At 19.0% G+C, this 24,007-nt stretch overlaps 2 protein-coding genes across 2 annotated transcripts; both read left to right on the plus strand.

Moving 5' to 3' along the window:
* Nucleotides 1–5,154: 5,154 nt before the first annotated feature.
* On the plus strand, nt 5,155–6,028 carry MKS88_002576 (uncharacterized protein; the record flags this gene model as incomplete). Its single annotated transcript, XM_067215595.1, has 2 exons — nt 5,155–5,241; nt 5,366–6,028. 2 exons carry the CDS (start codon nt 5,155–5,157, stop codon nt 6,026–6,028), a joined length of 750 nt encoding a protein of 249 aa, XP_067074006.1.
* A 16,774-nt stretch (nt 6,029–22,802) lies between these two features.
* On the plus strand, nt 22,803–23,676 carry MKS88_002577 (uncharacterized protein; the record flags this gene model as incomplete). The annotated part of the gene is made up of 2 exons (XM_067215596.1): nt 22,803–22,889; nt 23,020–23,676. The coding sequence occupies 2 exons, from the start codon at nt 22,803–22,805 to the stop codon at nt 23,674–23,676; spliced, it is 744 nt and encodes a 247-aa protein (XP_067074007.1).
* Between the last annotated feature and the right edge of the window lie 331 nt (nt 23,677–24,007).

The raw sequence follows: 24,007 nt of genomic DNA on the forward strand, positions 1-24,007 counted from the left end.
ATTCTAGTAATCTAGAAAAAAAAAATAAAATGTCTCATGAAAATAAATGATGAACATAGGTAGAAATTTAACCTTGTGAGAAATCTATGTTGTCCAAATATCAAACCATAAGATGATAGCTCGCGACTTTTCCAAAATACGGAAGATTTGGTTAAAGTTAATTTTACTAAAAAAAAAAAAGTTTTCATGGGTTACCTATTAACTAATGGGAAGTTTATTGACTATTGAAGGATTAAAAAAGTTATTTTTGGGACAAATGAAGAGAATATTAGAGAAGTTATATCATAAAGTTCAAGAAATTCAGGAAAATTACAAGTTTTATAAACCAAGGAAAAAAGGGTTTACAGTGATCAAAATACAATTACAAATAAATTACTTATAACACATGAAGATTTTTCTAATATTGTAAAAACACAATGGAATATGTTAAAAAATAACTTTGTCCTTGTTTCCAATGTAGTTGGCTTAGTAATTCGAATAATATTGGTATTTTTTCTTCACTTTAATGTAAATAACAAATTGCATCTTATAATATGAATACTCCGTAAGTTACTTTTAATAATGCATTTTTCTTAAGATGGACAATTTGTAAAATAACCATATTATATACGTTTTATATCATTCATTTATATACTAGTTTACACTGTTTCAATAGCGTATACTTGAAATTAAGGAAAGAAAATTAAAATATATAAGTTATTTCCCAGATTTAAGCACACAAGGACTTTCAGAGAGAGCCCAAAACTCAGCAATTTTAATACGAACAAAAGAAGTTTTAACTTATCACGTCAAATAGAATGCGTTTCATTTCTCTATAATTACGCAGAACTTTATGAGAATTAGATCATAAATACTCAGAAAACAAATTTTGGTTAAATAAACTTTTCTATTCAATAGAAATGATAAAAAGGAAATAAAAATAAGTGTAATTAAAGAATATACTCTTTCCTTTTTAACTTTTTGTATTTATTTGAAAATATATATATTTATTTTTTTGTAATTCTTAAATAATATATTTATTTTAATTTTTTGTGTAATAACTTTTCTATTAAAAAATATTTTTTATTTTTAAATAACAATAATTAGAATATAGAATTATACTATATATTATATGTAAAAAAGTAAACCTTATTTTGATGTATAATAATATTTTAAGTTTTTAATAAATTAAGAGTTGTGAAAGCATATTTGAAAAAAATTTTATTTATTTGAATTGTACTTAAGACGTAGTGTAATGATTTCATTTTTTTTTTTTTTTATTAAAGTTTCATATATAAGAGATATATTATATTTATATTTGATATAAAGTTAAGTACGTATTTTTGAATTTATTCAAATTATTTTGAATAAGTAAATTAGCACATTTTAGGACAATATACTCCTAAAAATATAATTCTATGGATATCGAAACAACAATTTATGGATTAACGCAAGTTACAGAATAACATAAATAATATTTTACAACAAAGGTTTATATTATCATCCATGATAAAGAGTTTTGGATTTCCTATAAAATTTATGCAGCCTTATTTTACCATAGTTTTTGGATAATATAACATTTCCTTTTGAAAATGGTTTTTATATATATAAGAAAAAGTTTATGTGGAGTCTTATTATATAGTTTTTACATCATTCTATTATTCTGATAACTTGATTGATTCTAAAACTATTTGAACATAAGCAGTAAAAGAAAAACTTGTATATAAAACAAATACGAAAATAAATCATGAAAATCGTATTTAAATTTATTATAATGATAAAAAAATATTCTTTTTATGGGGTATTCGAAGATCTCTCTACAATTCAGGAAAAACTGGTAATAAGGAGACAATAAACATGAACAACATTCGCACATAAATTTAAGGGATGATATATTACCATCTTACATAAATTCAGCAGATGATGAAAAGAAAAGGGATGAAGTATAAGATGATTTAAGGATATTGTCATGAGGATGTAATATATTACAACTCATTACAAAGGAAGAAAATTTAGATTAAAAATTCTGCAATAACTTAGGAAGGAACATAACTTTCCTAATATAAAAAAAAAGAAATCGCAAAATAGCAAATAGTGAACTTAAAATTATGTCTTAACATCCACAACTATATGAAACATATAAAATATTAAGATAGATATTAACTCGTTTTTTACTTCGGAAAATATTAATTTTATGTAAAATTACAATATTTTTTCTATTATCATCATAGATTCTTTAATGCTAGAAATATATATATTTTTTTTCTATTATAGTGCAGAAGTATATTTCATTCTAAAATATTAATATATCATGCAACTATTTGTAATTTATATATTAATAACCTTAAACATTTATAAATGTAATACAAATGTTTATATATTTTTTATATAGTTAATATATATTTTAGTTAAATAAATAATAGAAAAATTCCTATATATATTATTCTTAAAAAAAAATGTAAAATTTACATTTTCATCTATAGAAACAAATACAAGTAAATAGAAGTAATTTTTCATGAAAAGGAAATATCTATTTATACGAGAAACAAAAAGCATAATTCTTATTATAAAATACAATATAAAATATCAATGTTTACTGTATATAATGCAACTGCACGAAGTTCAAAACATATCCATATATAAAAAAATTATAGTTTATAATTAATGTACAATTGAAATAAACGTTTAATGTAATAGGCCGTTATAAAAATATCAAATATAAATAAGGTGAACATATAATATTTTAAAACTTTTTTTTTTTTGAGATACATATATCATATAAATACATGTTTACTTATATAAAACAAAAAAATATTTTATAGCATATTGATCCAATAGGTCTATTAGGAACGTAAATAATATTGTAGTATTTGATAAGATACAAGTTTATAACATTATAAACAGAACATGCATGAATCGGTAAGTTTATATGCGATTAAATATTAATTAAAACAAATAGTTTCGTATTCACATATTATTATTCGGTTTGTTAGAATATCAATGCAAATATGTAATAATATATATTAAAAATAATAAAGAATTACGAACTGCACTGAAAAAATAAAAAAATGAATATAACTTTGTGCAGTCAAAATGATATTTATTAGATTCTACAAAGAAATACTGTAGAACAAAGAAGAATTACTCTAAATGATTATATATTTAAAATATCATTAATTAAATCTATTATATAATAATATATATAATTTATTTAGAAGAAAGAATTGCAAAGAGTATTCTTGGATCTACCGTTTAAAGAAAAAAATGGAATGTTATAGACGCGAATATACATAATTTAATTAGCACAAAGATACTTAAGGTAAAGAAAATTAAATATATTATTAAGAATATAATTTATTTTAATATAATAATTTATTAATACAAAAACATAAATAATAAAGGAAAATATATATAAACACATATATAATTAATAAGAAATAAAATATTTTAAAATATTATATATTTACCAAACTAATGAATTCGTATTTATGTTAATTATTACCAAGATTCTATTATATATTGCTCTAAATTTTTATAATTTATTTTATAATTTACATATGCATTAACATAACATTTTTAAATGAGTAAAGATATATTTTATATCGAAAATTATGTGTGAATTATTAAATGAAACTATAAAATAATGGAGATGAATTAAAGGATATTGAATAAGAATCTTTTAAAATATAGCGAAAAATGTATATGTAATTTAAACTTAAGTACAATAATGCTAATTTTTATAAATTACTTTTTTTTTTTTTGTTAATGCAGGAATAATATTTTAAATTTATGTATTTTTCTTTTTTTTATAATTTTTTAATTATTACTTGGAAGAATGATATGTTTTTATTATAATAATTGTATAAATATATATTTTAAATGATTAAAACCATATTTGGGAATAACATATTTTTATAATGTTCATTCTAACGGTTACAAAAACAATATTATATATAAAGAACAGAAATAATTAGTTATAATATATTTCTACTGTTAAAAGTATTTTTAAAAAAATATTTTATATTTATACAATCATGTTTAATAATTGTGCTTAATATTTAAAATATGTCCTTATGTACATGTAAAAGAATATATAAAAAATAACATATTTCTTCTGAGAATAAATAAATAAAAATCAATAAATTATATATTTTAGTAAATTTAAAGTTATTCATTCTTATTCGTTATGTGCATATTATACATTATATATATTATTCTTCGTTGTAAAGTTTATTTTAAATACATTTATATTTAACCTAATTTTATCTAAGGTTCTTATAGGAACTTTACTTTTGGTAATCTTTTTTTTTGAATTTACTTAGATTTCATTTAATTATATATATTTTAAAAAAAAAAAAAATATATTAAATGAATTTGAAAACTCTTCATTTAGAAAATATAATGTAAATAAAAGTTTAATAAAAAATTAAAAATTTTAATTATCATGGGTACAAAATATAAAAAATGAGTTTTTATATATAGTTAAGTTATATACTTTTCTAATGTTATAGAGTATTATCTTATTTATTTTATTTTTTAAATAGATAATATATATTTCAAGTTTTATAATTAATATAACAGCAAGTTATATACAGTTATTTTCTTTTTAAATTATTATTACTACTATTATGTTATGGTAATTAATATTATTCATCAATAATTTACATTTTTTCAAAATATAATATTTATAGTATTAAAATTATTAATATAAAATCAGAATTTATATAAGCATTCTCAATATTTAAAACAAAGTATTCTCTATAATTTATATTGTGAATAAATTGATATTTTTTAAAATATTAAGGAATAATATATATTTTTTTAATTTTTTTTTGAAAGGTGTAATGGAAAAATAATTTAATTATTAATATCTATTAAATCGTTAAATTATATTTTATGAATATTTAAGAATGAATGCGAATTACGTTATTTTAACGAATTATGTTTTTTAAGATAGTATTAAAAAATATTTTATAAATTTTTAAAGTTATTTTTTTTCGTGTATGTTATACAGTGTATTTTAGTTACAAATATTTTAAATATATATTCATATAAAAATAAAAGATAATAATATAAATATGAAAAAAAATATTAATTATTTTATAATTAGATGAATATTATATTATTGCTACTCTTTTCATTACTGAGTATATTTAAATTTTTAAAATCTATGTCATGGAAGAAAAAAATAAGTTACCATTTTATATTAAAATATGTACTTTGCTCCTTTTAACTTGGATATGTAATTTTTACAATGAATTGGTATTATAATATTATTTTTATGTATATATGCACTGTTTATATTTTTTTTGGTATATTTTTATTAATACTTATTGTTAGAATAAAATTGTTTATATTTTTAAATCATGGATATATTTTTTTTTAGCGTATCTATTACAAATACTTGGATAAGAACAATGATGATATAATATTGGTTACAAGAATTTATCGATTATTATCAAAGCATAAACAGGAAAAATGTTCAAATATTGCATGGATGATGGAAGAAAAACAAAATAATGGACGATACGAAAAAAAATTTAAATATAATAATGAAAACGTATCGAAAGGAAAAAATAAAATGCGAAATGAATGTTCATTAAATAATGCACGAAGCTATGGGCAATCTAGGAGAAGTAAATCTTCTGCACGCAATAGGGAAAATTCATATTTTAAAAAAAGATTGTTGGACAAAATATATTATAAAAATAAGGTTAGGGATGCTGCGATTACTGATTTTGAGTTTTTACATAGCGATACAAAAAAAAAATTAATTATGATTTGGGCTTTATTTAGCTTTATTGTATTATTTGGAATATCATTGTTTTCTATAAAATATTTAATATCAGGGAAAACATTAAAATCAGCTATAAGTGTTTCATATGATATGCAACCATCAAGTATATGTTTATTGGCGTCCGGGATTATAGCTGTAGGAGCAATGATTTATCTTGGTAGAAAAATGATAAGAAATGTAAAGTTCACATATATAAAAGATAATATATACAATTCGGCATATCCTTCTTCACGTAAATTAATTTTTTTGTAACAGTTAATATTTATAATTCCCTAAGTGATGTACCCAAATAGCTATTAACCAGTAATTGCTTTAATTTTATAAAAACATTTGTATGTGCCTGACCCTTTTCGTGTGCAACGGTAAAAATATACACTTTTAATTTTTTTGTTAATTTGACTACTTTAATATTTTTCGTTATGTTATTAAAATGTTTTTACAGATTAACACAAAATTATGGTTTATATATATATTTCTATTTACAAAAATATTTTTTTTAAAGAATATATATATACTCCTTAAAATTAAGGGAAAAAAAAATATAATTAATTTTATTTATATCATGCATAAGTTTATATTTGTTACTGTAAAAAGGTGTCCTCATTATTTTTTATCCTTTTTAGTCTTAAATGATAATATGCTACATAAATAAAAAAATGAACTATTCGTTTAAAATTAAAAATAAATATTTTGGTTAGTAAATGATGGAATGATTTACATGCTTTGTGTTGTATATATATTTATATATTTTTTTTTAACATAGAAGGAATGTTTATGTTTATTCTACAAAATAACTTTAAGATAAAAATATCAGGAATCATATTTATTTTAAAAAATCCTTTTAATCGAAGTTTTACTTTATTTGCATTAAATATATATATAGTTATAGGTATAATATAAATAGTATTTTTTTTAAATAGTATTCTTAGTTTAGAGCATGTGGTTAATGATTTAATTTCCTCCTGTTATTATTTGACTCTAAGTTATTAGCTAATGTATATTATTATATGTATAATTAATTTTATTTTAAAAAGAAAAGTATAAACATAAACGTTTTAGGAAAAGGAAATATTTATATAATTATTTATATAAATAAAAATGTAAATGTATATGTAATATATTGAGAATTTTAAAAATATTTAATCTGTAAAAAAACTTTTTTTATTTAAATTCTTTATTTTTAAGATATAAATGAAAGTCATATTTTTTTACCTAAATTATTTTTTTATAAAAAATAAATTATTAAAAGTAAGTTGAATTTGTGGATGAACTATGTGATTAATTTTTATAGATTAATTCTTTTAAAAATATTTCGTTTTTATTGAATAAATAATTTAGTAAGGAAATGTTACTGCATTATTTTTATAATTTTGTTTTCTTATGTACCCTATTGTGCAGTATACAATATATATGTGTAAGGTAAAAATATAATGTAAAATTAAAAAAATAGTTTAAAAGTATAAAATAAGCTAAATGACATCTTTATATTTAGTGGCAGTATGAACTATATTCTGCGCATTTTTTCCCCAAGGATATTTATGTATGCTATTAAAAAGATATTTATTAAAAATAAAATTAAGTGCACCCTTATCATAAAATGATTTAAGTTTATCCTTTCCATATGAACATGCCATTGTTTCGATAATTCGGAATAAATTCATTATTACATATCTTTTGTTTTATTTTTTGAATGAGGTATAATGTATAATCCAAAAAATCTCTTATTTAAATTAACTAAAATTAATATATATAGTAAAATCTAAGGCGATACATGGTTATTTAAAACATTTAAAATTAGTGTATATAATGAATGTTCCAATTCACAAATTAGATCAGTAAACGAAATTTTTGCATGATCAAAAGATCTATCCCTATTTATAAAATATTATATGTTTAGTAATTTGTATATAACGAACTTCATGGAGAACATAAAAGTGGTATTCTATCATTATCCTTAAGAAAGGAAGAATTTCCTTTCGACTTTTTGGATCATTTCCATATTATAGTGATACTTGCAATTATATTTCTGAGAACGTTTGTTGTATTTTTACTTTTGTATAAAGTAAATAAAAATAGAATACAGAAATAAACATGCTATTTGATACTATTATAATTTAATTTAGTCAAAAATTTATAATTATGTAATAGCATTATATATTGAGTTTTTTTAATTTATACTGATTTGTTTTTTCCTTAGATATTGTACATATAAAAGGGTAAAAATGGAACAAAAGAAATTAAGAATAGTTCTCAAGAATAACGTATTTATGAATTATTAACTCGTTAATAATGGTCTTCTCATTTAAATTTGAGGTACGTTAGAATTCATCTAACTTATCTTGCTTTACAAGTTTTCTTACTAAAATTTCACATAGAATATCTGCCACATAAATATAACAATGTTAAAATTTTTTTATATTGGGTCAAAATTTAATTTCTATTTAGTTTCATCGGAACAAATAATAATAAAAATTTAAATTAATGTTAGTTATGAATTAAATATATATATTCTTCTTATTTTTTCAATAATTTTTTTATTTTAATATTTTACCCTTATATTTATATAATAAAATTATTGAACTTTTTAATACTTTTGTTTTTTTCCTTTCCCCTATTATATAATACTTAGTTATTAAACGTTATTTAATATTTTTGTATAAGGAAATAAGTATTTACTTTATCATCTTGTATTGTATATTTATGTTTTAAAATTATTTGTATTACCTCCTAACAAAAATATCATGCACAAGTGGATATAATTGCTAAGGACTCTTACATTACTAGTGTATATATCTTAACATTTTCTGTAAATATTTTTAATAAACATATATTCCTTTTTTTATTTTTGATTTATTTTATTTATTAATAAATATTCACTTATATTTAACTTTTATACAACTAAGTTTTGTGATTTTCTAATGCAAAATGTATAAATCGTAATTTGTGTTAAACATTCCCTTTAGGATAATGACTTATATTATGAAAACCTCCTTTATAATTTCTGTTTACATTTTCATGTGTATATTGTTAGGATTATCTAGTTTCTTCTTCAATTTTGTAAACATTATTTATTATTTTTCTTTCTTAAAAGATTATGTAAAGGCATTTAAATGGAATCAAATTATACGAAAAAAAAATATTTATATATGTACTTAAAACTATAGTTATGGGCTAGATATTCTTTGAGAAAATGAATTTTACAAATTATGATACAATATTCATGCTATTAAGTATAATTTTTATAAACTGTATATATAATAAATAAAGTGAATGTTGCTATTAATATGACAACTGTTGTTAAACTTCTAATAACTACATAACTTTTTATATGTGCTAAAATTTTTGTATTCCAGGAAAATCAGTTACATTGACTATTTTCTCGTCATGTATGTCCTTATAATTGTTTAACTCTTTATAAAATTAGTTACTTTTTTTTGCTTTATACTTATTTGAATGTTAAATATAAAAGTTATAGCATTTTTTAGGAACTACACAATTACTAGTTGTTTTATTATTCTGAGAAGTAAAATTGTTAAAAACCTAATAAATTATATAGCTCTGTAAGTTTTTTAAAAATACAAAGATAAATGTTTTCTTTATATTCCTAACATATATTATTTTTATAGGATGTAATATCTTTATATTGTTTAAAGCAACTACCCTTATTGTGAATTGCACACTTTTTTGTTCGGTATTTCAATTATTAAAAAGATCTGTTTTTTAAAAGATATATAAAAGTCTTTCTTATAAGTTAAAAAAATAGAACTCTGTTGACATGGACAGATAACGTAATTATCAGTATTTTCTAAAATTCTTGAGTTAATTCTATTAGAAATAGATCAATGATTTTTCCCATGAACATTATGGGTAGCTCTATGAAATTAAACTTTATAATTAAGATAATTATGAAGTAAATTATTCTATAAGGAAAAAAGAATTTAAAATATATAAATGCGCAAAATCTTATTTCATAAAAAAGAATATTTATTTTAATTATAGAAAAATGAATTCTTCAAATGATATGCTATATATAATTATTATAAAAAAAAGATAAGATATGACATCTTTCCTATATTACGGGATTCCAACATATTTAAATATACATGAATTGAATATCGATAATTAAAATTTTATCTTGTTAATATTTACATATGTAAAAGAACAATAATAACGTGTTGATATGTGGTGTATTCCTTTTTTTATACATGTAATTTTAAAAAAAATTCCTTAGTAAAATTAGAACTTTAATTTTTTTATAATATTTAGATAAGGTTTTATAGTTTTTATCGTATAAAATAAACGATTTTAAATGTAAATATAATAATTTTGAAAATCAAGATTACTGTTATGAACTTAAAAACGTTTTTTGAGAAAAATAAACTTTCCTATTAGTTTCATTTATGGGAGGATTAAATAATTGAACTAATAATTTATATACAAAAATAAAATAATTTTAGTACTTTTTCATCTATAATGCACATAATATTAGAATACGTATTTAGGAATCCTTTGTCGACATTTAAAAAACTACAAATAGGTAAATATTATCTCTTCAAAAATTATAGAATTTTTTTTTTATTAACTATTATTTTTTTTTAAGGTAAAAATAATACTTTTCAAATTATATCAAATAATTTTTTTTGTAGATTATAATAATACACATGTTCATAGGGAACATAAACTTCATAATTAATAATGAGATTTCAATTAATATAAATGAAAAATAAATTTAACTAAAATGCTAATATAATATATGACAATAAGTAATATTTTGTTAAATTAAAAATATATTTCAAAAAAAGTAGTTTTAATTATAAGGGTGTTATGCGAACGATAGACTAAATAATATATTAATAAAATATTCCTTTAATTTCCTCCTCTCTGTGAGATGAGGTAGTTAGAGTTATAATTTTTTTTTTATTACATTTGATTTAATATTATATACATATATATATTTCGAGTATTAATGCGTAAAAAAAAAGTAGATATTATCATACTGAATGTTGATCATAATTATAAATTAAAAAAAAGAAAAAAAAAAAATATAGAATAATTTCCTAACGTCTTTAATATAGAATTTTTTTAAAATTATTATGCCCTTGTAACATAATAAATTTATAGATTAATATATCTTATAATGTTCATCAATAAAATCTATAAAACATACATTCTATTAGAAAACATGTTTATCATATGTGTTTTACTTTTTTTATATAATGAAATAAATGTGTGAAGTAGTATCATATTATTTTTCAATTTTGTATATGCCTCTTTTATTTAATTTATCTCTTTTTTTCATTATATAGTTTTTATTATATAACATTTGTTTCAAGACCCTTATAATATAATAATAAATTAATTCTTTTTTTCTTTGATATAATATTGTTGTTAAATATATTACTCTCATATATAATGAATTATAATATATAACCCAGAAGTTAATATTACATTTTAATTTTACTAATGTATTTATCATTTAATTAAATATATTTTAACAAAGCTTAGAAATGAAATAAACGAGAAAAAAATTAATAAAAATTAAAGAAAATAGAGATGTTAAAAATGTTATTTAGTATTACATATACTTAATTAATTGACATTTTAGTGATACGCTAAGATGCAATTATTTTGTATTTTACATTATATAATAAGATAATACATATTACGAGGCAGAAATATTGAATCTCTAAGATACATTAGAGGATATAAATAAATATAATGAACTAAAAAATGTGAATAAGCATCACAAGTGTTAGAGAAATTATTATTTGAAGTTATATACATTGTTTTTAAATAACATATTAAACTGTTATTAATTATTTTAACATATCATTCTTATGCTATGATTTACTTATATTTCTTGAAACAATATAGATGTACTTCCTATTTATTATATATTCCTTTTATGTGAAATAATAAAAATACATCAGTTAAATTCATTCTTATAAATTTAAGTTTATAATAAATCATTCGTTATTATTTTTTTTTAATTTATTCAATTATATATATATATATATGTAAACATTAGTAAAGGATATTATTTCTATATTTGGATTTTTATGTGTTATTTGATATATATATAGTTTCTGCATTAAGTTGTTCTATTTTTTATTTTTTATTTGTATATAGTAATATTTGCGTACTTTTATTTTATAAAAAATTGTAAAATAAAATGTGGCAAATTATATATAAAAGTTAAATGTAATTAAAATTTATATGTGAAACCCTAAATAAAGCACTTTCATATTATCACTATTTAACAATATATAAATTTTTGCTATCATTAACTAGCCAAAATATTCATGTATGAATAATGATTATTTATTTTTAAAGAAATAATATCGATTAATTTATAAAAAAATTTATATAAAGCCTTCTAATGAAAAAATTTTAATTATTTAAAATACATATATAATTATGGGTCTATGAGGAATTTATTCGTTAATTGCACATAATAAATTAGCATAATATACAACAATAAACTTTTACTTCATTTTTTATTCACATGCTCTTAATTTGTGCCTCATAGAGAAAATCGATAATGTGGTTTAAACATAGCTTAAGAATGTTATCTTATTTATGAATTATAAATATAAAAAATTAATTAAAAATTTAAATTGTATGAATAATAGTATTGGAATTCACATTTTTTTGTTAATGTGATGTTATGTATTTGTTTTAAAATTAGCTAATAAAATATTTTAGAGAAATTCACAAATGTTTTTCTAATTTTCTGTGTAGTAAGAATATTTATTTATAAAAAGTAATTTAAGGATATTTTTACTTTTTTTCATATAATTACATAATATAACATAAAAAAATAAAAATTATGTAAAACCAAATAAAAATATTTAATAATATGTTCTATAGCTTTGCAAATAGTTTATTCGAAAAATAAAAATAAAATAAGAAATTTCAGTGAAATGGTGATTTACATGTTAATTCATAAACATTTAACATATTTAATAAAATATTACATAAAAATAATAGTGTTTTATATATGAATAAATATTCTGTATTTCTCTTATAGTTCTCTGCAAATAATAAAAATAATGTATTTATGTATATTTTTAAATATTTAATTATGCAAATTAAAGATATAAAATTTTTCATAATTGGCATTTAGGATTAATTTAATATTGATAGTATTTTCTAGGTGCTCAATAAAGTTTTAATCTTTCATTCTAGATAATATCGCTTCTTAGATAAATAACATATAAATTCTCATGGAAGACATATATATATATATTCAAATATAGAGAATCTAATATAATATAATAAACTATTATTAATTAGGAGCTTTGTTCATTTGGAATATGCAATTTTTTATTATATTATTAACTTATTTATTATTATTCAAGAAACATTATATTTTTCGAATTAAATATTAATCCAGTAATAAATTAATTAATTTTTATATAATATTATACATATAGAAAAATTCTATCATATATAACAAGAATCGTCATATATTAATATAATGCCAAAAGAAATCAGCAAAGAATGTAATTATTAAATATTTTCTTCCATTGTGCAATAAAAATGTTTATATTATTAATATACTAAACATCAATTTATATTACTGTATAACATAACATTAAATAGTTATAAAATTATATATGTTCAATATTTAATTACATAAGTTTAAACAAACTATTTTAAAAAAAAATGGAAAAAAAAAAAAAAAACAAATAATGTAATATTATATAATTAAAATAATTCCTATCTAGGATAATATTTTGAGCTTTAACATTATTATTGTAATGTTCTGAATACCTATATTGATCTCTGATTAATTTAAAATTTATGTAGAAAAATAATATGTATTTTAAAAATGTAATTTATAAATGAAATAAGCTTTTTGATTTTTTTCAAAGAAATTATTTATTAAGGAATAAAACAAAATATACAGCTTAATATTTCATAAATTGATATATATTATTTAATATAAAAAGATTAATATTTTTTATATATAAAATATAATTTTTCTAATTTTATTGAATCAAGTATTGATATAAATTTCTAATAGATATTCTTGTAGAAATAAATAATATTATATATTTTTGAAATATTTTTTATGTAATTGAATTTAAATCTTCATATTTTACTCCCTCTTCTATCTTATATATTATTCTTTATAATACATTCGTCTTCTTATTTTATCTTTTTATGAATCTTAGCATTCAAGAAATGTGTTCATCGGCAACATATATCTACATTTGAATATATTCTTAATATATCATTATCAATTTCTAGAATGTATTATTCTACTATTTGGTAATATTTTTTCATAATATTCTTATGATCTATGGTGTTTAATTATGTATCTTTTCTCTTATCCAATGTTCTATCTCTCTTTTAAGAGTATTCATATTTACAATAGGAGTATCCATATTTTTCCTATTACCTAAAGCATCAGTATTATTTTTAATTATGTTTTCCATTATTTATGGTTTCTAATATGAATTTTCTTCTCTATTCCATTCATTTATTAAATTATCCAAGAGTAATTCCCTAGTTTTTATATGCTCCTCTTTTTTGAATTTTTTTAATAACATAATAAGTACTAGTATACACAATTTTTCTATTAAAATTTTTTAAAAATATTTACATAATTCCTTTTATCTTCTTTTGTTTTCCATTTATTTTTCATTTATTAATGAAATGTTATCTTTTTTTTATTTATTTTCATATACATCTGAAATTCTTCTCTCAATCATATAAATCAGTTCATTTCCAAATATTATTCTATAATCATATGATTTTTTTATATAAACTGTGTGTTTATATCTTCGTCTCTTTCTAAAAATGTAAAATTTTTATTTTCATTTGAAATATTTTTTTTTAATTCTTCACATTTTTTACGGATGCTTATTTTTAAAATTATTAAAGGAGTTCGCTTTTTTCAATTTATTCAAAAGATATCTATGTGTTTATGATCAATTATTCCATAGAATATTTTTTTTTAATGTCACTCATATTTTTAGTATTTTCTATTAACTGTTCTTAATTTGTTAAATTAGGATAGGTTCTATGTGGTACTTGTATGATGTTTTCTAGGAATGTTTCCAGAAGTTATCCTTTATTTTTATTCTCATATATATTTTTGGAATTTTTCGAGTACTTCCATATGTAATTCTATAATGGTTTTGGATATATCTTCTTTTCGTTTCGATCAGTTTAAATTCTTCTTCATTTTGTGTTCCCGTATATTTATTTTTTGTGATTTCTTTATCTTGTCATAATAGGTTTTCTGTATTATCATGTATTAAAACTTCACTAATTCTATCGTAAAATGGGGATACTAGTAGTGTTAATTATTTTACTTGTTATCTTTTTACCTTTTTTTTTAACAGATCTCTTATAGTGTACTAAGATATAAAAAGAGAAGAATAATAAAATTATTTATTAGAATAATTATTTGTTTATCATATTTTTGAACGTTTATTTTTACATTACTTTAATAAGGAAGTAAAATAAAATAATTACAAACCTTATTAAAATAGATGATATATATGTAAAAGATATATTGCCTATTGAGCTTTAATTATATTTTAGATATATAAATTAATTAGTATGTTTATTTAATTAGTAGTATAATAAGCATTAGCTATACCTAGGGTTTTAGATATTGTAGGAGCAGAAGTGGAGAAGTTTTAAGATTTTGTGGTATGATATTGTCATTTCTAGCGTAAGGAGGGCTTTCATGAGTTCAGTGATTCTACAAAATGATGCAGATATATCCGTGTTTCTAGAGATGTGCAATGGAACTATGTATATGTTTTTGTTGTTTCCGCTTTTATAGGTTCAGAATCATTAGGTTCGTTTTCTAAACTTCGTAATTCAGACGATAATATGTGAACTTGTGCTTAAGGATCGAGTACTTCTTGAGTTAAGTACGTATTTATCCGATCCGTTTGATATTCCTATTGTTGTGAGTATTATTCTTGAAGTTTAGTTAAATGTTCTCCACGTGGATATTGCTTTTTTTTGGAGGGGGATTATAGTGTTATATAACTGAATTGAAGAGATTATATTTAGGAAGTTCTTGAAATACTTCAGACTTACTTAAAACGCAACATATTTTTGTAAATGTTAATTTTATATTGTTTTTTTTCTTATTCTTGATAATTTTGTTTTTTATTATTTTTAAAATAATTTTTCTTATTTATTATTCATGCATAATATTCACTAATATTACTTGAGCAATTACTATGACAATTATATGGTTAAGAACGTACATTATTAAGGTATTTTTTCTTTGTTTTTTTTATTTTTTTTTTAAAGAAATATTCTGTTTCATAAATTAATTTTAAAAGTTTTTTTATCTTATTCCTTTGAAATTATGAAGAATCTTCCTTATACATTTAGTCATTTGTATAAATTTTGGTTCACGTCATTTAGAGTTCTTTTCTATTCGTGTTTTTTATTTGTATTATATGGAGGGGATCTTTATTCTTAATTATATAATTAACAATTTTCAAATATTTATTTATAAATTTTTATCTTGCACATTATATAGGGAACAAAATTCCTATTCTATATATTTGTACAATATTTTTAAAATAATGATCATTAAGAAAATTGAATGAATCTTTAAATAGCGCAATGAAATCCTATATTCAAAAGAATTATTAGAAATAACTTAGGTATTAATTTTTACATTAGATACATTATTTGTCTTTTTTATCGTACGCTATAATTAATGCATAAATTTATGAATTTTAAAAAAATATGAATATTACCAGGTAAAAGGATTTTCTACGTGTACTTTATTTTAATACGCTAGTTTATTGTAAATAACGATTTAAATGAAATATGCAAATTTATATCTTTTATAAATAACGTAATTTTAAAATATATAATAACACAAATTATAAAATATTCTACTACGTAAAAATATATATGCGAATTATAGGTTAATTGATTACGATAATATTTATTTTATATGCTTCTTATATTTATTTACATTAAATAAATATATTACGGAAGTCTATATACGCTAGTATCATTTTGGTATTAAACACGTATAAGTATATATTTTCATATAAGTTTCATACTACCTTTATGAAGAATAAAAATAGTGACTAATAATAAGAAATTGAATATAAGTTATGTTTACGAGTAATAAAAAAAATTTTGTGCAAAAATATCATTCATATTAATGTTTAATTTTTATCTTTTTTTTTTAATATAGACGTATGTATGTAAATATTAAAACTTCTATTGATGGAAACAATTCATCATATTCTTGATTTTTCCGGAAATATATATCTTATAATTAAATCATTATTAGTTCTCATTGTATGTTTATATTTTATCATTTTACTTTTATAGTTCATTTTTAATACGGGTAATTGTAGTATTGTAATTATCTTATAAATTGTTTTTTATATTTATTAGTTAGTGTATAGATAAAATAAGTAATAATTTATAATAAATTGTTCTTATACTTTTTGAAAGTTCTAACCATAAAAATGTACTTAAAACATCTCATGTTATATATATACCATTTATCCCCAAATTGACTATTTATAGTTTATATTATTTCACTGATTTTGTTTTAAATATTATAATTTTATATATATATATATGCTCTAAAACCTATTCCTCTTACCATGTTTAGATAAGAATGTTTTCATTTGAACTAAATTTTAATTAATATAATGCTTATTCGGATAGATGAATTAATGAAAATATGTGTGCCTACTTATTCAAAGTATGAAAAATTATTAGTATATAATCATAATAAAATTATTGTATATAATTAAAAAAATAACATATTTTATTTGTAATAATAAATAATAATATTATAATTCCACATAAATGAAATAATATATTATGTTATATGATAAAAAAATATATTGAACATTCATAATATTTTTTCTGTAAATATTCATATTTATATTAGAATAAATAGATTAAAAGGATATTATTTATTTTTTGTTTTGTTTTGTATTTGATATTTAATTGAAAATTTTTTTTTCGTATTATTAATAAATATTTAGAATTGCAAAATAAAATAGTTCATGCATTAATTTAAGATAATCTTTAATAAAAGCATGTGTAAATAAAATTACAAAACAATGTAAACGAATTACAAACAACATACATTATTGTATTATAATATATTTTATTAGTTCTAATTTTAATGACTTTTATTTGAAATATGTTCATAAATAATAAAAGATGATGCTAATATTAAAAACAAAATACATAATAAAGATAATAGATTTTAATAAATTACTTTGCACCAAGAACTGTTATTTTAATTATTGTTAATCAATCTATTATATTAAATATTTATTAGTTTTATTTATTTTTAATTTTCTTTTATTAAATTTTATACAATTTTTTTTGTTACTTGTTCTACATTTTCTTTTTGTTATAATTCTTTATATTCTATCACATTTCTTTTTAAAATATTTTTATTAATAAGCATATTCAAGTAAATATAAAATTAATATATCGTGCATTAAGTTATATATTTAATTTGCCTTATTTGAATACATTAGTTAAAAATATATTGAATATATTATTTAATAAGTTGAGGTTGGAAGAATATGTGGAAAAATAAAACAAAATATGATATGCTCAAATAATTTATAAAATGTGGATAGTACTGAATAAATGTTTTTTTCAAATATTTACATAACAAAATTAATTATTATTTTTTTTTTTTTTTACAATTTTATATATATACTGAAATATTTTTTTTTCGTCGTTCACATATACTTAATTATTTTATTTCAATATATGATCGTCGTTATTGCACTATTATAGAGTTTATATTTTACATTTAACTAAATGTAACGCTAAATTAATAATAATTCATACGAAAAATTGAGGTATTTTTTATAGTAGTATGAATATATAATTTATTATTTAAACATTTATATTTTAAATTATAGTAGATATGTAGCTTATATAAATTTTTCATATCAAGTACAGCAATAGAATTGATATATATATATATATATATATAATGTAACACATCATGTATATGAAAATTATGGATTAAAATAATACTGTATGACATTATTAAGTTACTTTATATAACATAATGTATTTTTTTCTTCTTCAGTGTTTATAAATTCACAGAACAATAATTACGATATATATAATTTTAAAAAAGCACTATGTATTTAAATTTATAGTTCGTATTACTTCATACCTGAGTTTAAAACTAACACTATAACCTTATAGTGTAAGCATCCTTATAAAATATATATATACATGAAAATTATAATAAAATAATTTATTTTATGATAAATGTATTGTAATTTAACATATATTCTCGTAGTTATGTATGTATATAAATAGTTATGTGATACTATTCAAGGAACCTGTATTATAATTTCTTAAATAATGTAATAAATTTTATTTATCCAAATTATAGAATTGTAAAATATTTGATATTGTTGTAAGGTTTTAATTAATATCTTTTAATCCTAAAGTATTGAAAATTTTCGTTTTTAGTGAAATTAGTTTAATATAAAATTCTATTGATACAATGCAGATCTTCCAAAAGTGAGTTAAACAATTTATTGCATATCTTAAATTTTATTTATCCTAGTATAAAAATAATTTTTTTTTTTATTACTTCTATATTAAAATAGATAATATCTTTATAATTACGAGATGTATTTAGATTTAATGAATATTTTATTTTTCTACAATATATGCTGATAAGGTTATGAAAATTTATTTGTTGAATTGTCTTTATATATACTTATATGGATCTATTTCTGGTAATAAATATTACATATAATATGTTATTTTGGTATAATAGCAGTAGTATTGGTTATATAATTAATATTAACATATTTTTCTGTTTCTACTATTTCTTTTTCGTAACTAGTAAATTATCAAAATATAATTCTACTTTAATTACACTTTGTTTTTTTTTAGTTATGCTTGTTTACTATTGTCGTTTTACATGCACTTTCTATATTTCTTTTTGAGGCATACTTATTTGTATAACATTACTTTAGTAATATTATCACTAAAAAAAATATATTCTAACATTTTATTTGGTGCTTTTTTAAAATGCATTTCATTTAACTTGTTCAGGATTCTATTTTATATGAGCAAATATATTTAATAATGTATATCTATAGATTATAATTATGTTTATTATGATATGTTACGTAATACATAATGTTAAATGAATGTGTTCGATCTTTTTAAGAACCATTTATCGATACTTGTTCATTTTGTTCATATAAATATTTCTAAATATTTACTTTTTTTATTAAGGAATATGATGGAAATGTCGAGATGACTTTATCAGTTTAAAAAAACTTTCATATTAGTAAATACAACTCTATTGCAACAGTAGTATTATGCCGCAGTAATTTATAAAGATTGTAGAAGTGCTTTCACATCTTTAATTTGAATTATTTATACTGTTGTACAAAAGAAAATATAAGAAAATTTTTGCAATAAATGTTAATGTAGTTATTGCTAATAAGGAGATAAATTTATATTAAGAAATATAAGAAAATGCTTCTACTTGTGATAGTGATAACTTGAATGAAGATTTTTTAGAAACGACTTTTCTCTGGAATTCACTGGTTTCATGTAGCTCATCAACATAATTTAAGATTAATACTATTTTGTGCTTAATCGGATAACATTTACAAGTATAATAGTAATTTTAAAATATTTCTTATTGTACAAAAAAATTATTGTTATTTTGTAGATAACGTTTATATATATTACTGTTATTTTATCAGTCATATTTTTCAGAATAGATGAGTTGACTTTATGCATATAATGAATTACGGGAACTGTTTAACTATAGTAAGATATATAATTTATATGCTAAATTATAAAAAAAGGGATAATTTATAATATTTTTTGTTTTATCGTAAAATATCAAAATCTCAGATTTATCTATGTAAATTATATTGAAAACATGAAATGCATTACAACCTATAAAAATTCGGCATTTAAATGAATATTTTATTTTTGGTAGATATAATACTACATAGCTAGTATAAATAAGAAAAGGAATTTTTGAAGATTCAAATTTATTATTATATTATATTTAGCTTGTTTTATTATTTTGTACGGATATTAATAATATTATTTATTTTATATACAAAAGGCAAATGTTGATAGTCATGTAAATTTTATTTAATAGTGTATATATGTATAATAACAGAATTGTTTTACAGTACAAAAATTTAATAAGAATAAATTTAAATATTTTATTATAATTTTAAACTATTTGCATATGATTTCTTAATTTAGGTAAAACAAATAATTTAGAAAAATATTTATTTATTTTTTTAAAAAAGTCCGTAAAGAATGTTCACAATCAATTAATATTGCTTAAACGAAAAAATAGTATTAACAAGCAAATTTGTGTTAAGATTTTATTATTATATAGTTCACTTATTTTTGATTATTTAATAATTCATATATATGATTTTTAACATTTTAAGGTGGTTAGCTCATACTATTTATTATGGAAATATTAAATGAATGAAAAAAATTGACATCAGCAAGAGGTACGAAAACATAAAAGAAACTTAATAAGGTATTTCATACATGTCGAATTGACATTAGAATTAACTTAAATCAACATGAATACAAAATGTTACTTTTTGTAAAATGTTTTTTTCTTTTTTTTTTTAATTTCTTATTTTTTTCCTTAGAATAGTATGATATTTTAAAAGATAAAAATCCAGTTCCATATTAAATGATTAAATTAATTTCGTTATTACACAATTACATAATATTATATATTATAATTTTCTCTCATAATATATAAGCACACTAATATGTTAACATAGTACAATTTTATTGTTGACGATATTTTTATCTAAATATTATTTTATGTTCTCAAGTTGCATCTGTGAAAAATGTTCCTAATATAATGTATTTACAAATAAATAAATAAATAAATAAAAAATAATTTATTTATTCAAAAATTATCATAATTAAAATTACTAAATGATAAAATTTACAAATTTATACTCTATTTTTTTCTTAATTATTACCTAAATATAATATCACATATATAATATTTCATATTGTAAATATATTTCATGTGAAATATCTATAAAATGATGCTATTGTTTGAAATGTTTGTATTCCAATTTTATTATTAAATCTTTTCTTTTATTCATTATTTTTTTAATTATGTTATCTCTTCTAAATATAAAATTTTTTATTAAAAACGTTGTATATAATAGTGGAATCTTAAAAATTTTCATTAAGAAATAATGGTATAAATAGAAATTACAAAATTATATTTTTTAAAAATTATGATACATATATAAGAAACTATTTTTCTTGTCCTCCTTTAAAATTTATATTATTTCATATATCAGTAAGCATCATATAATTTGTATTTTAAAAATTTATGAATAATCATGAAGAATAAGAGTTTTGTAATTAGTATAACACATAAACTTGTATAAATGCGTTCCTTTTCGTTTTTTATTAATACCATTATATTGATAATTAATATTTTTTAACAGTAATTGCCTATTTCAAAATATAATGCATATCAAAAAAGAATTATCAATGAGAAAAGATTTAGAATAGAAAATATATTTCCTTACTATATAAGTCAATGTATTACCAAAATTTTGTACTTTACATATTTTATTTTATCTAATCATTTTCAAATATTAAGAAATAATATGTTTCTTTTTTTTTTTATTTTATTTTGAAAAGTATTAATAAAATAATTATTTTATCTCTATATCACATGAAATTATCGAATAATAAATTTTAAATATTTATAAATGTGCTTAAATAATGCTATTGTAATTGTTTTTGTTTTTAAATAACGTTAAGGTCAAAATATATTAATAAAATTTTGTATTTATTTTACGTTTTTATATATTTTTAAATGGATTATATATATATTATTAATTTTTTATGAATGTATTATAATAAAAGAAGAAATTAAAAGGAAAAAATATATTGTCATTTGTCATTAAAAGATTATTATGTTATTATTATTTTGTTCTTAAGAGAATATATTAAAATCTTAAAAGTTTGCATCATGAAGAATAAAATTAAGTTATTATTTTTTATTAAAATTTGGACGTTTATCCTTTTAACTTGGATATGTTATTTTAGTAGTGATTTAGTATGATATTATTAATTAAATACACCTTTGTTATTTATTTTTATGTTTTGTTTCATTCTTGTTAATATTTCTTATTAGCATGAAATTATTTATTTTTTTTGAATCATGAATATTTAATTTATTTTTTTAGAGAAAATTTTATAATTATTTGTATCAGAAGAACGATGTTTATAGTAATCTTGGGACTAGTATTCATCGATTACTCGTGGAGCATAAAAACAAAAATCGTTCAAATATTGCATGGCTGAAGAGAGACATGCCTAATTTTGGAGAATGCAAAAAAAAAAATATATTTACTAATAAAAAGGGGGCCGTGAGGAAAAATAAACATCCATATGAAAGTTCATTAAATAATAGAGGAGATTATGAACAAGCTAGGAAAGGTAAATCTCCTGCATTCACTGGAGGAAATAAATATTTTGATAAAGGTGTATCTAAGAAAAAACATTATCTAAAGAATGTTAGAATGGTTGCGAATGCTGATATTAAGTTTTTAAGAAAAATTAAACGAAGAAAAGGTGATAATCATTTTGTTTTAATTATCTTATATTTATTATCTATAGTAATAACCTCCACCATAACATTTTTCCGTAAAAGTTGGATACCAGATGAGACATTGTATGGTGCAATACTTGTGTCACTATGTGTATTTCAGTGTATAGTTTTAGTTGGGCATTTTTATATGTTAAGAAAAATAGCAAAATATAAAAAGTTAATACATATAAAAAGTGATATGCATAACACGGCATATCCTTCTATAAGTAAAGTAATTTTTTATAACGATTAATATCTATAATTTTGCTAATTTATATTAATAAATAACAAACATGTCTTTAACTTCATGGATTTAATAGGTAGACCTGCAGATGATGGAAATTTATGATTCGCAACAGTAGAAAGTTACATGTTTAATATTTTTGTAAATTTGAATATTTTAATGTTATTCACATTTTATTTTAAAATATTTTCTTAGTTTAACACAATATTGATATATATATATATATTTCTGTATATAACAATGTTTTTTTGAAAAATAAATGTAGCTTGATACAAATATGTAAAAGCATTTTATATAATTATATTGATTTATATGCCAATTAATATTTGTAAATTTAAAA

This window comes from Plasmodium brasilianum, chromosome 8 (assembly GCF_023973825.1).
Source record: "Plasmodium brasilianum strain Bolivian I chromosome 8, whole genome shotgun sequence".
In the NCBI taxonomy this organism is placed as follows: Eukaryota; Apicomplexa; class Aconoidasida; order Haemosporida; family Plasmodiidae; genus Plasmodium; species Plasmodium brasilianum.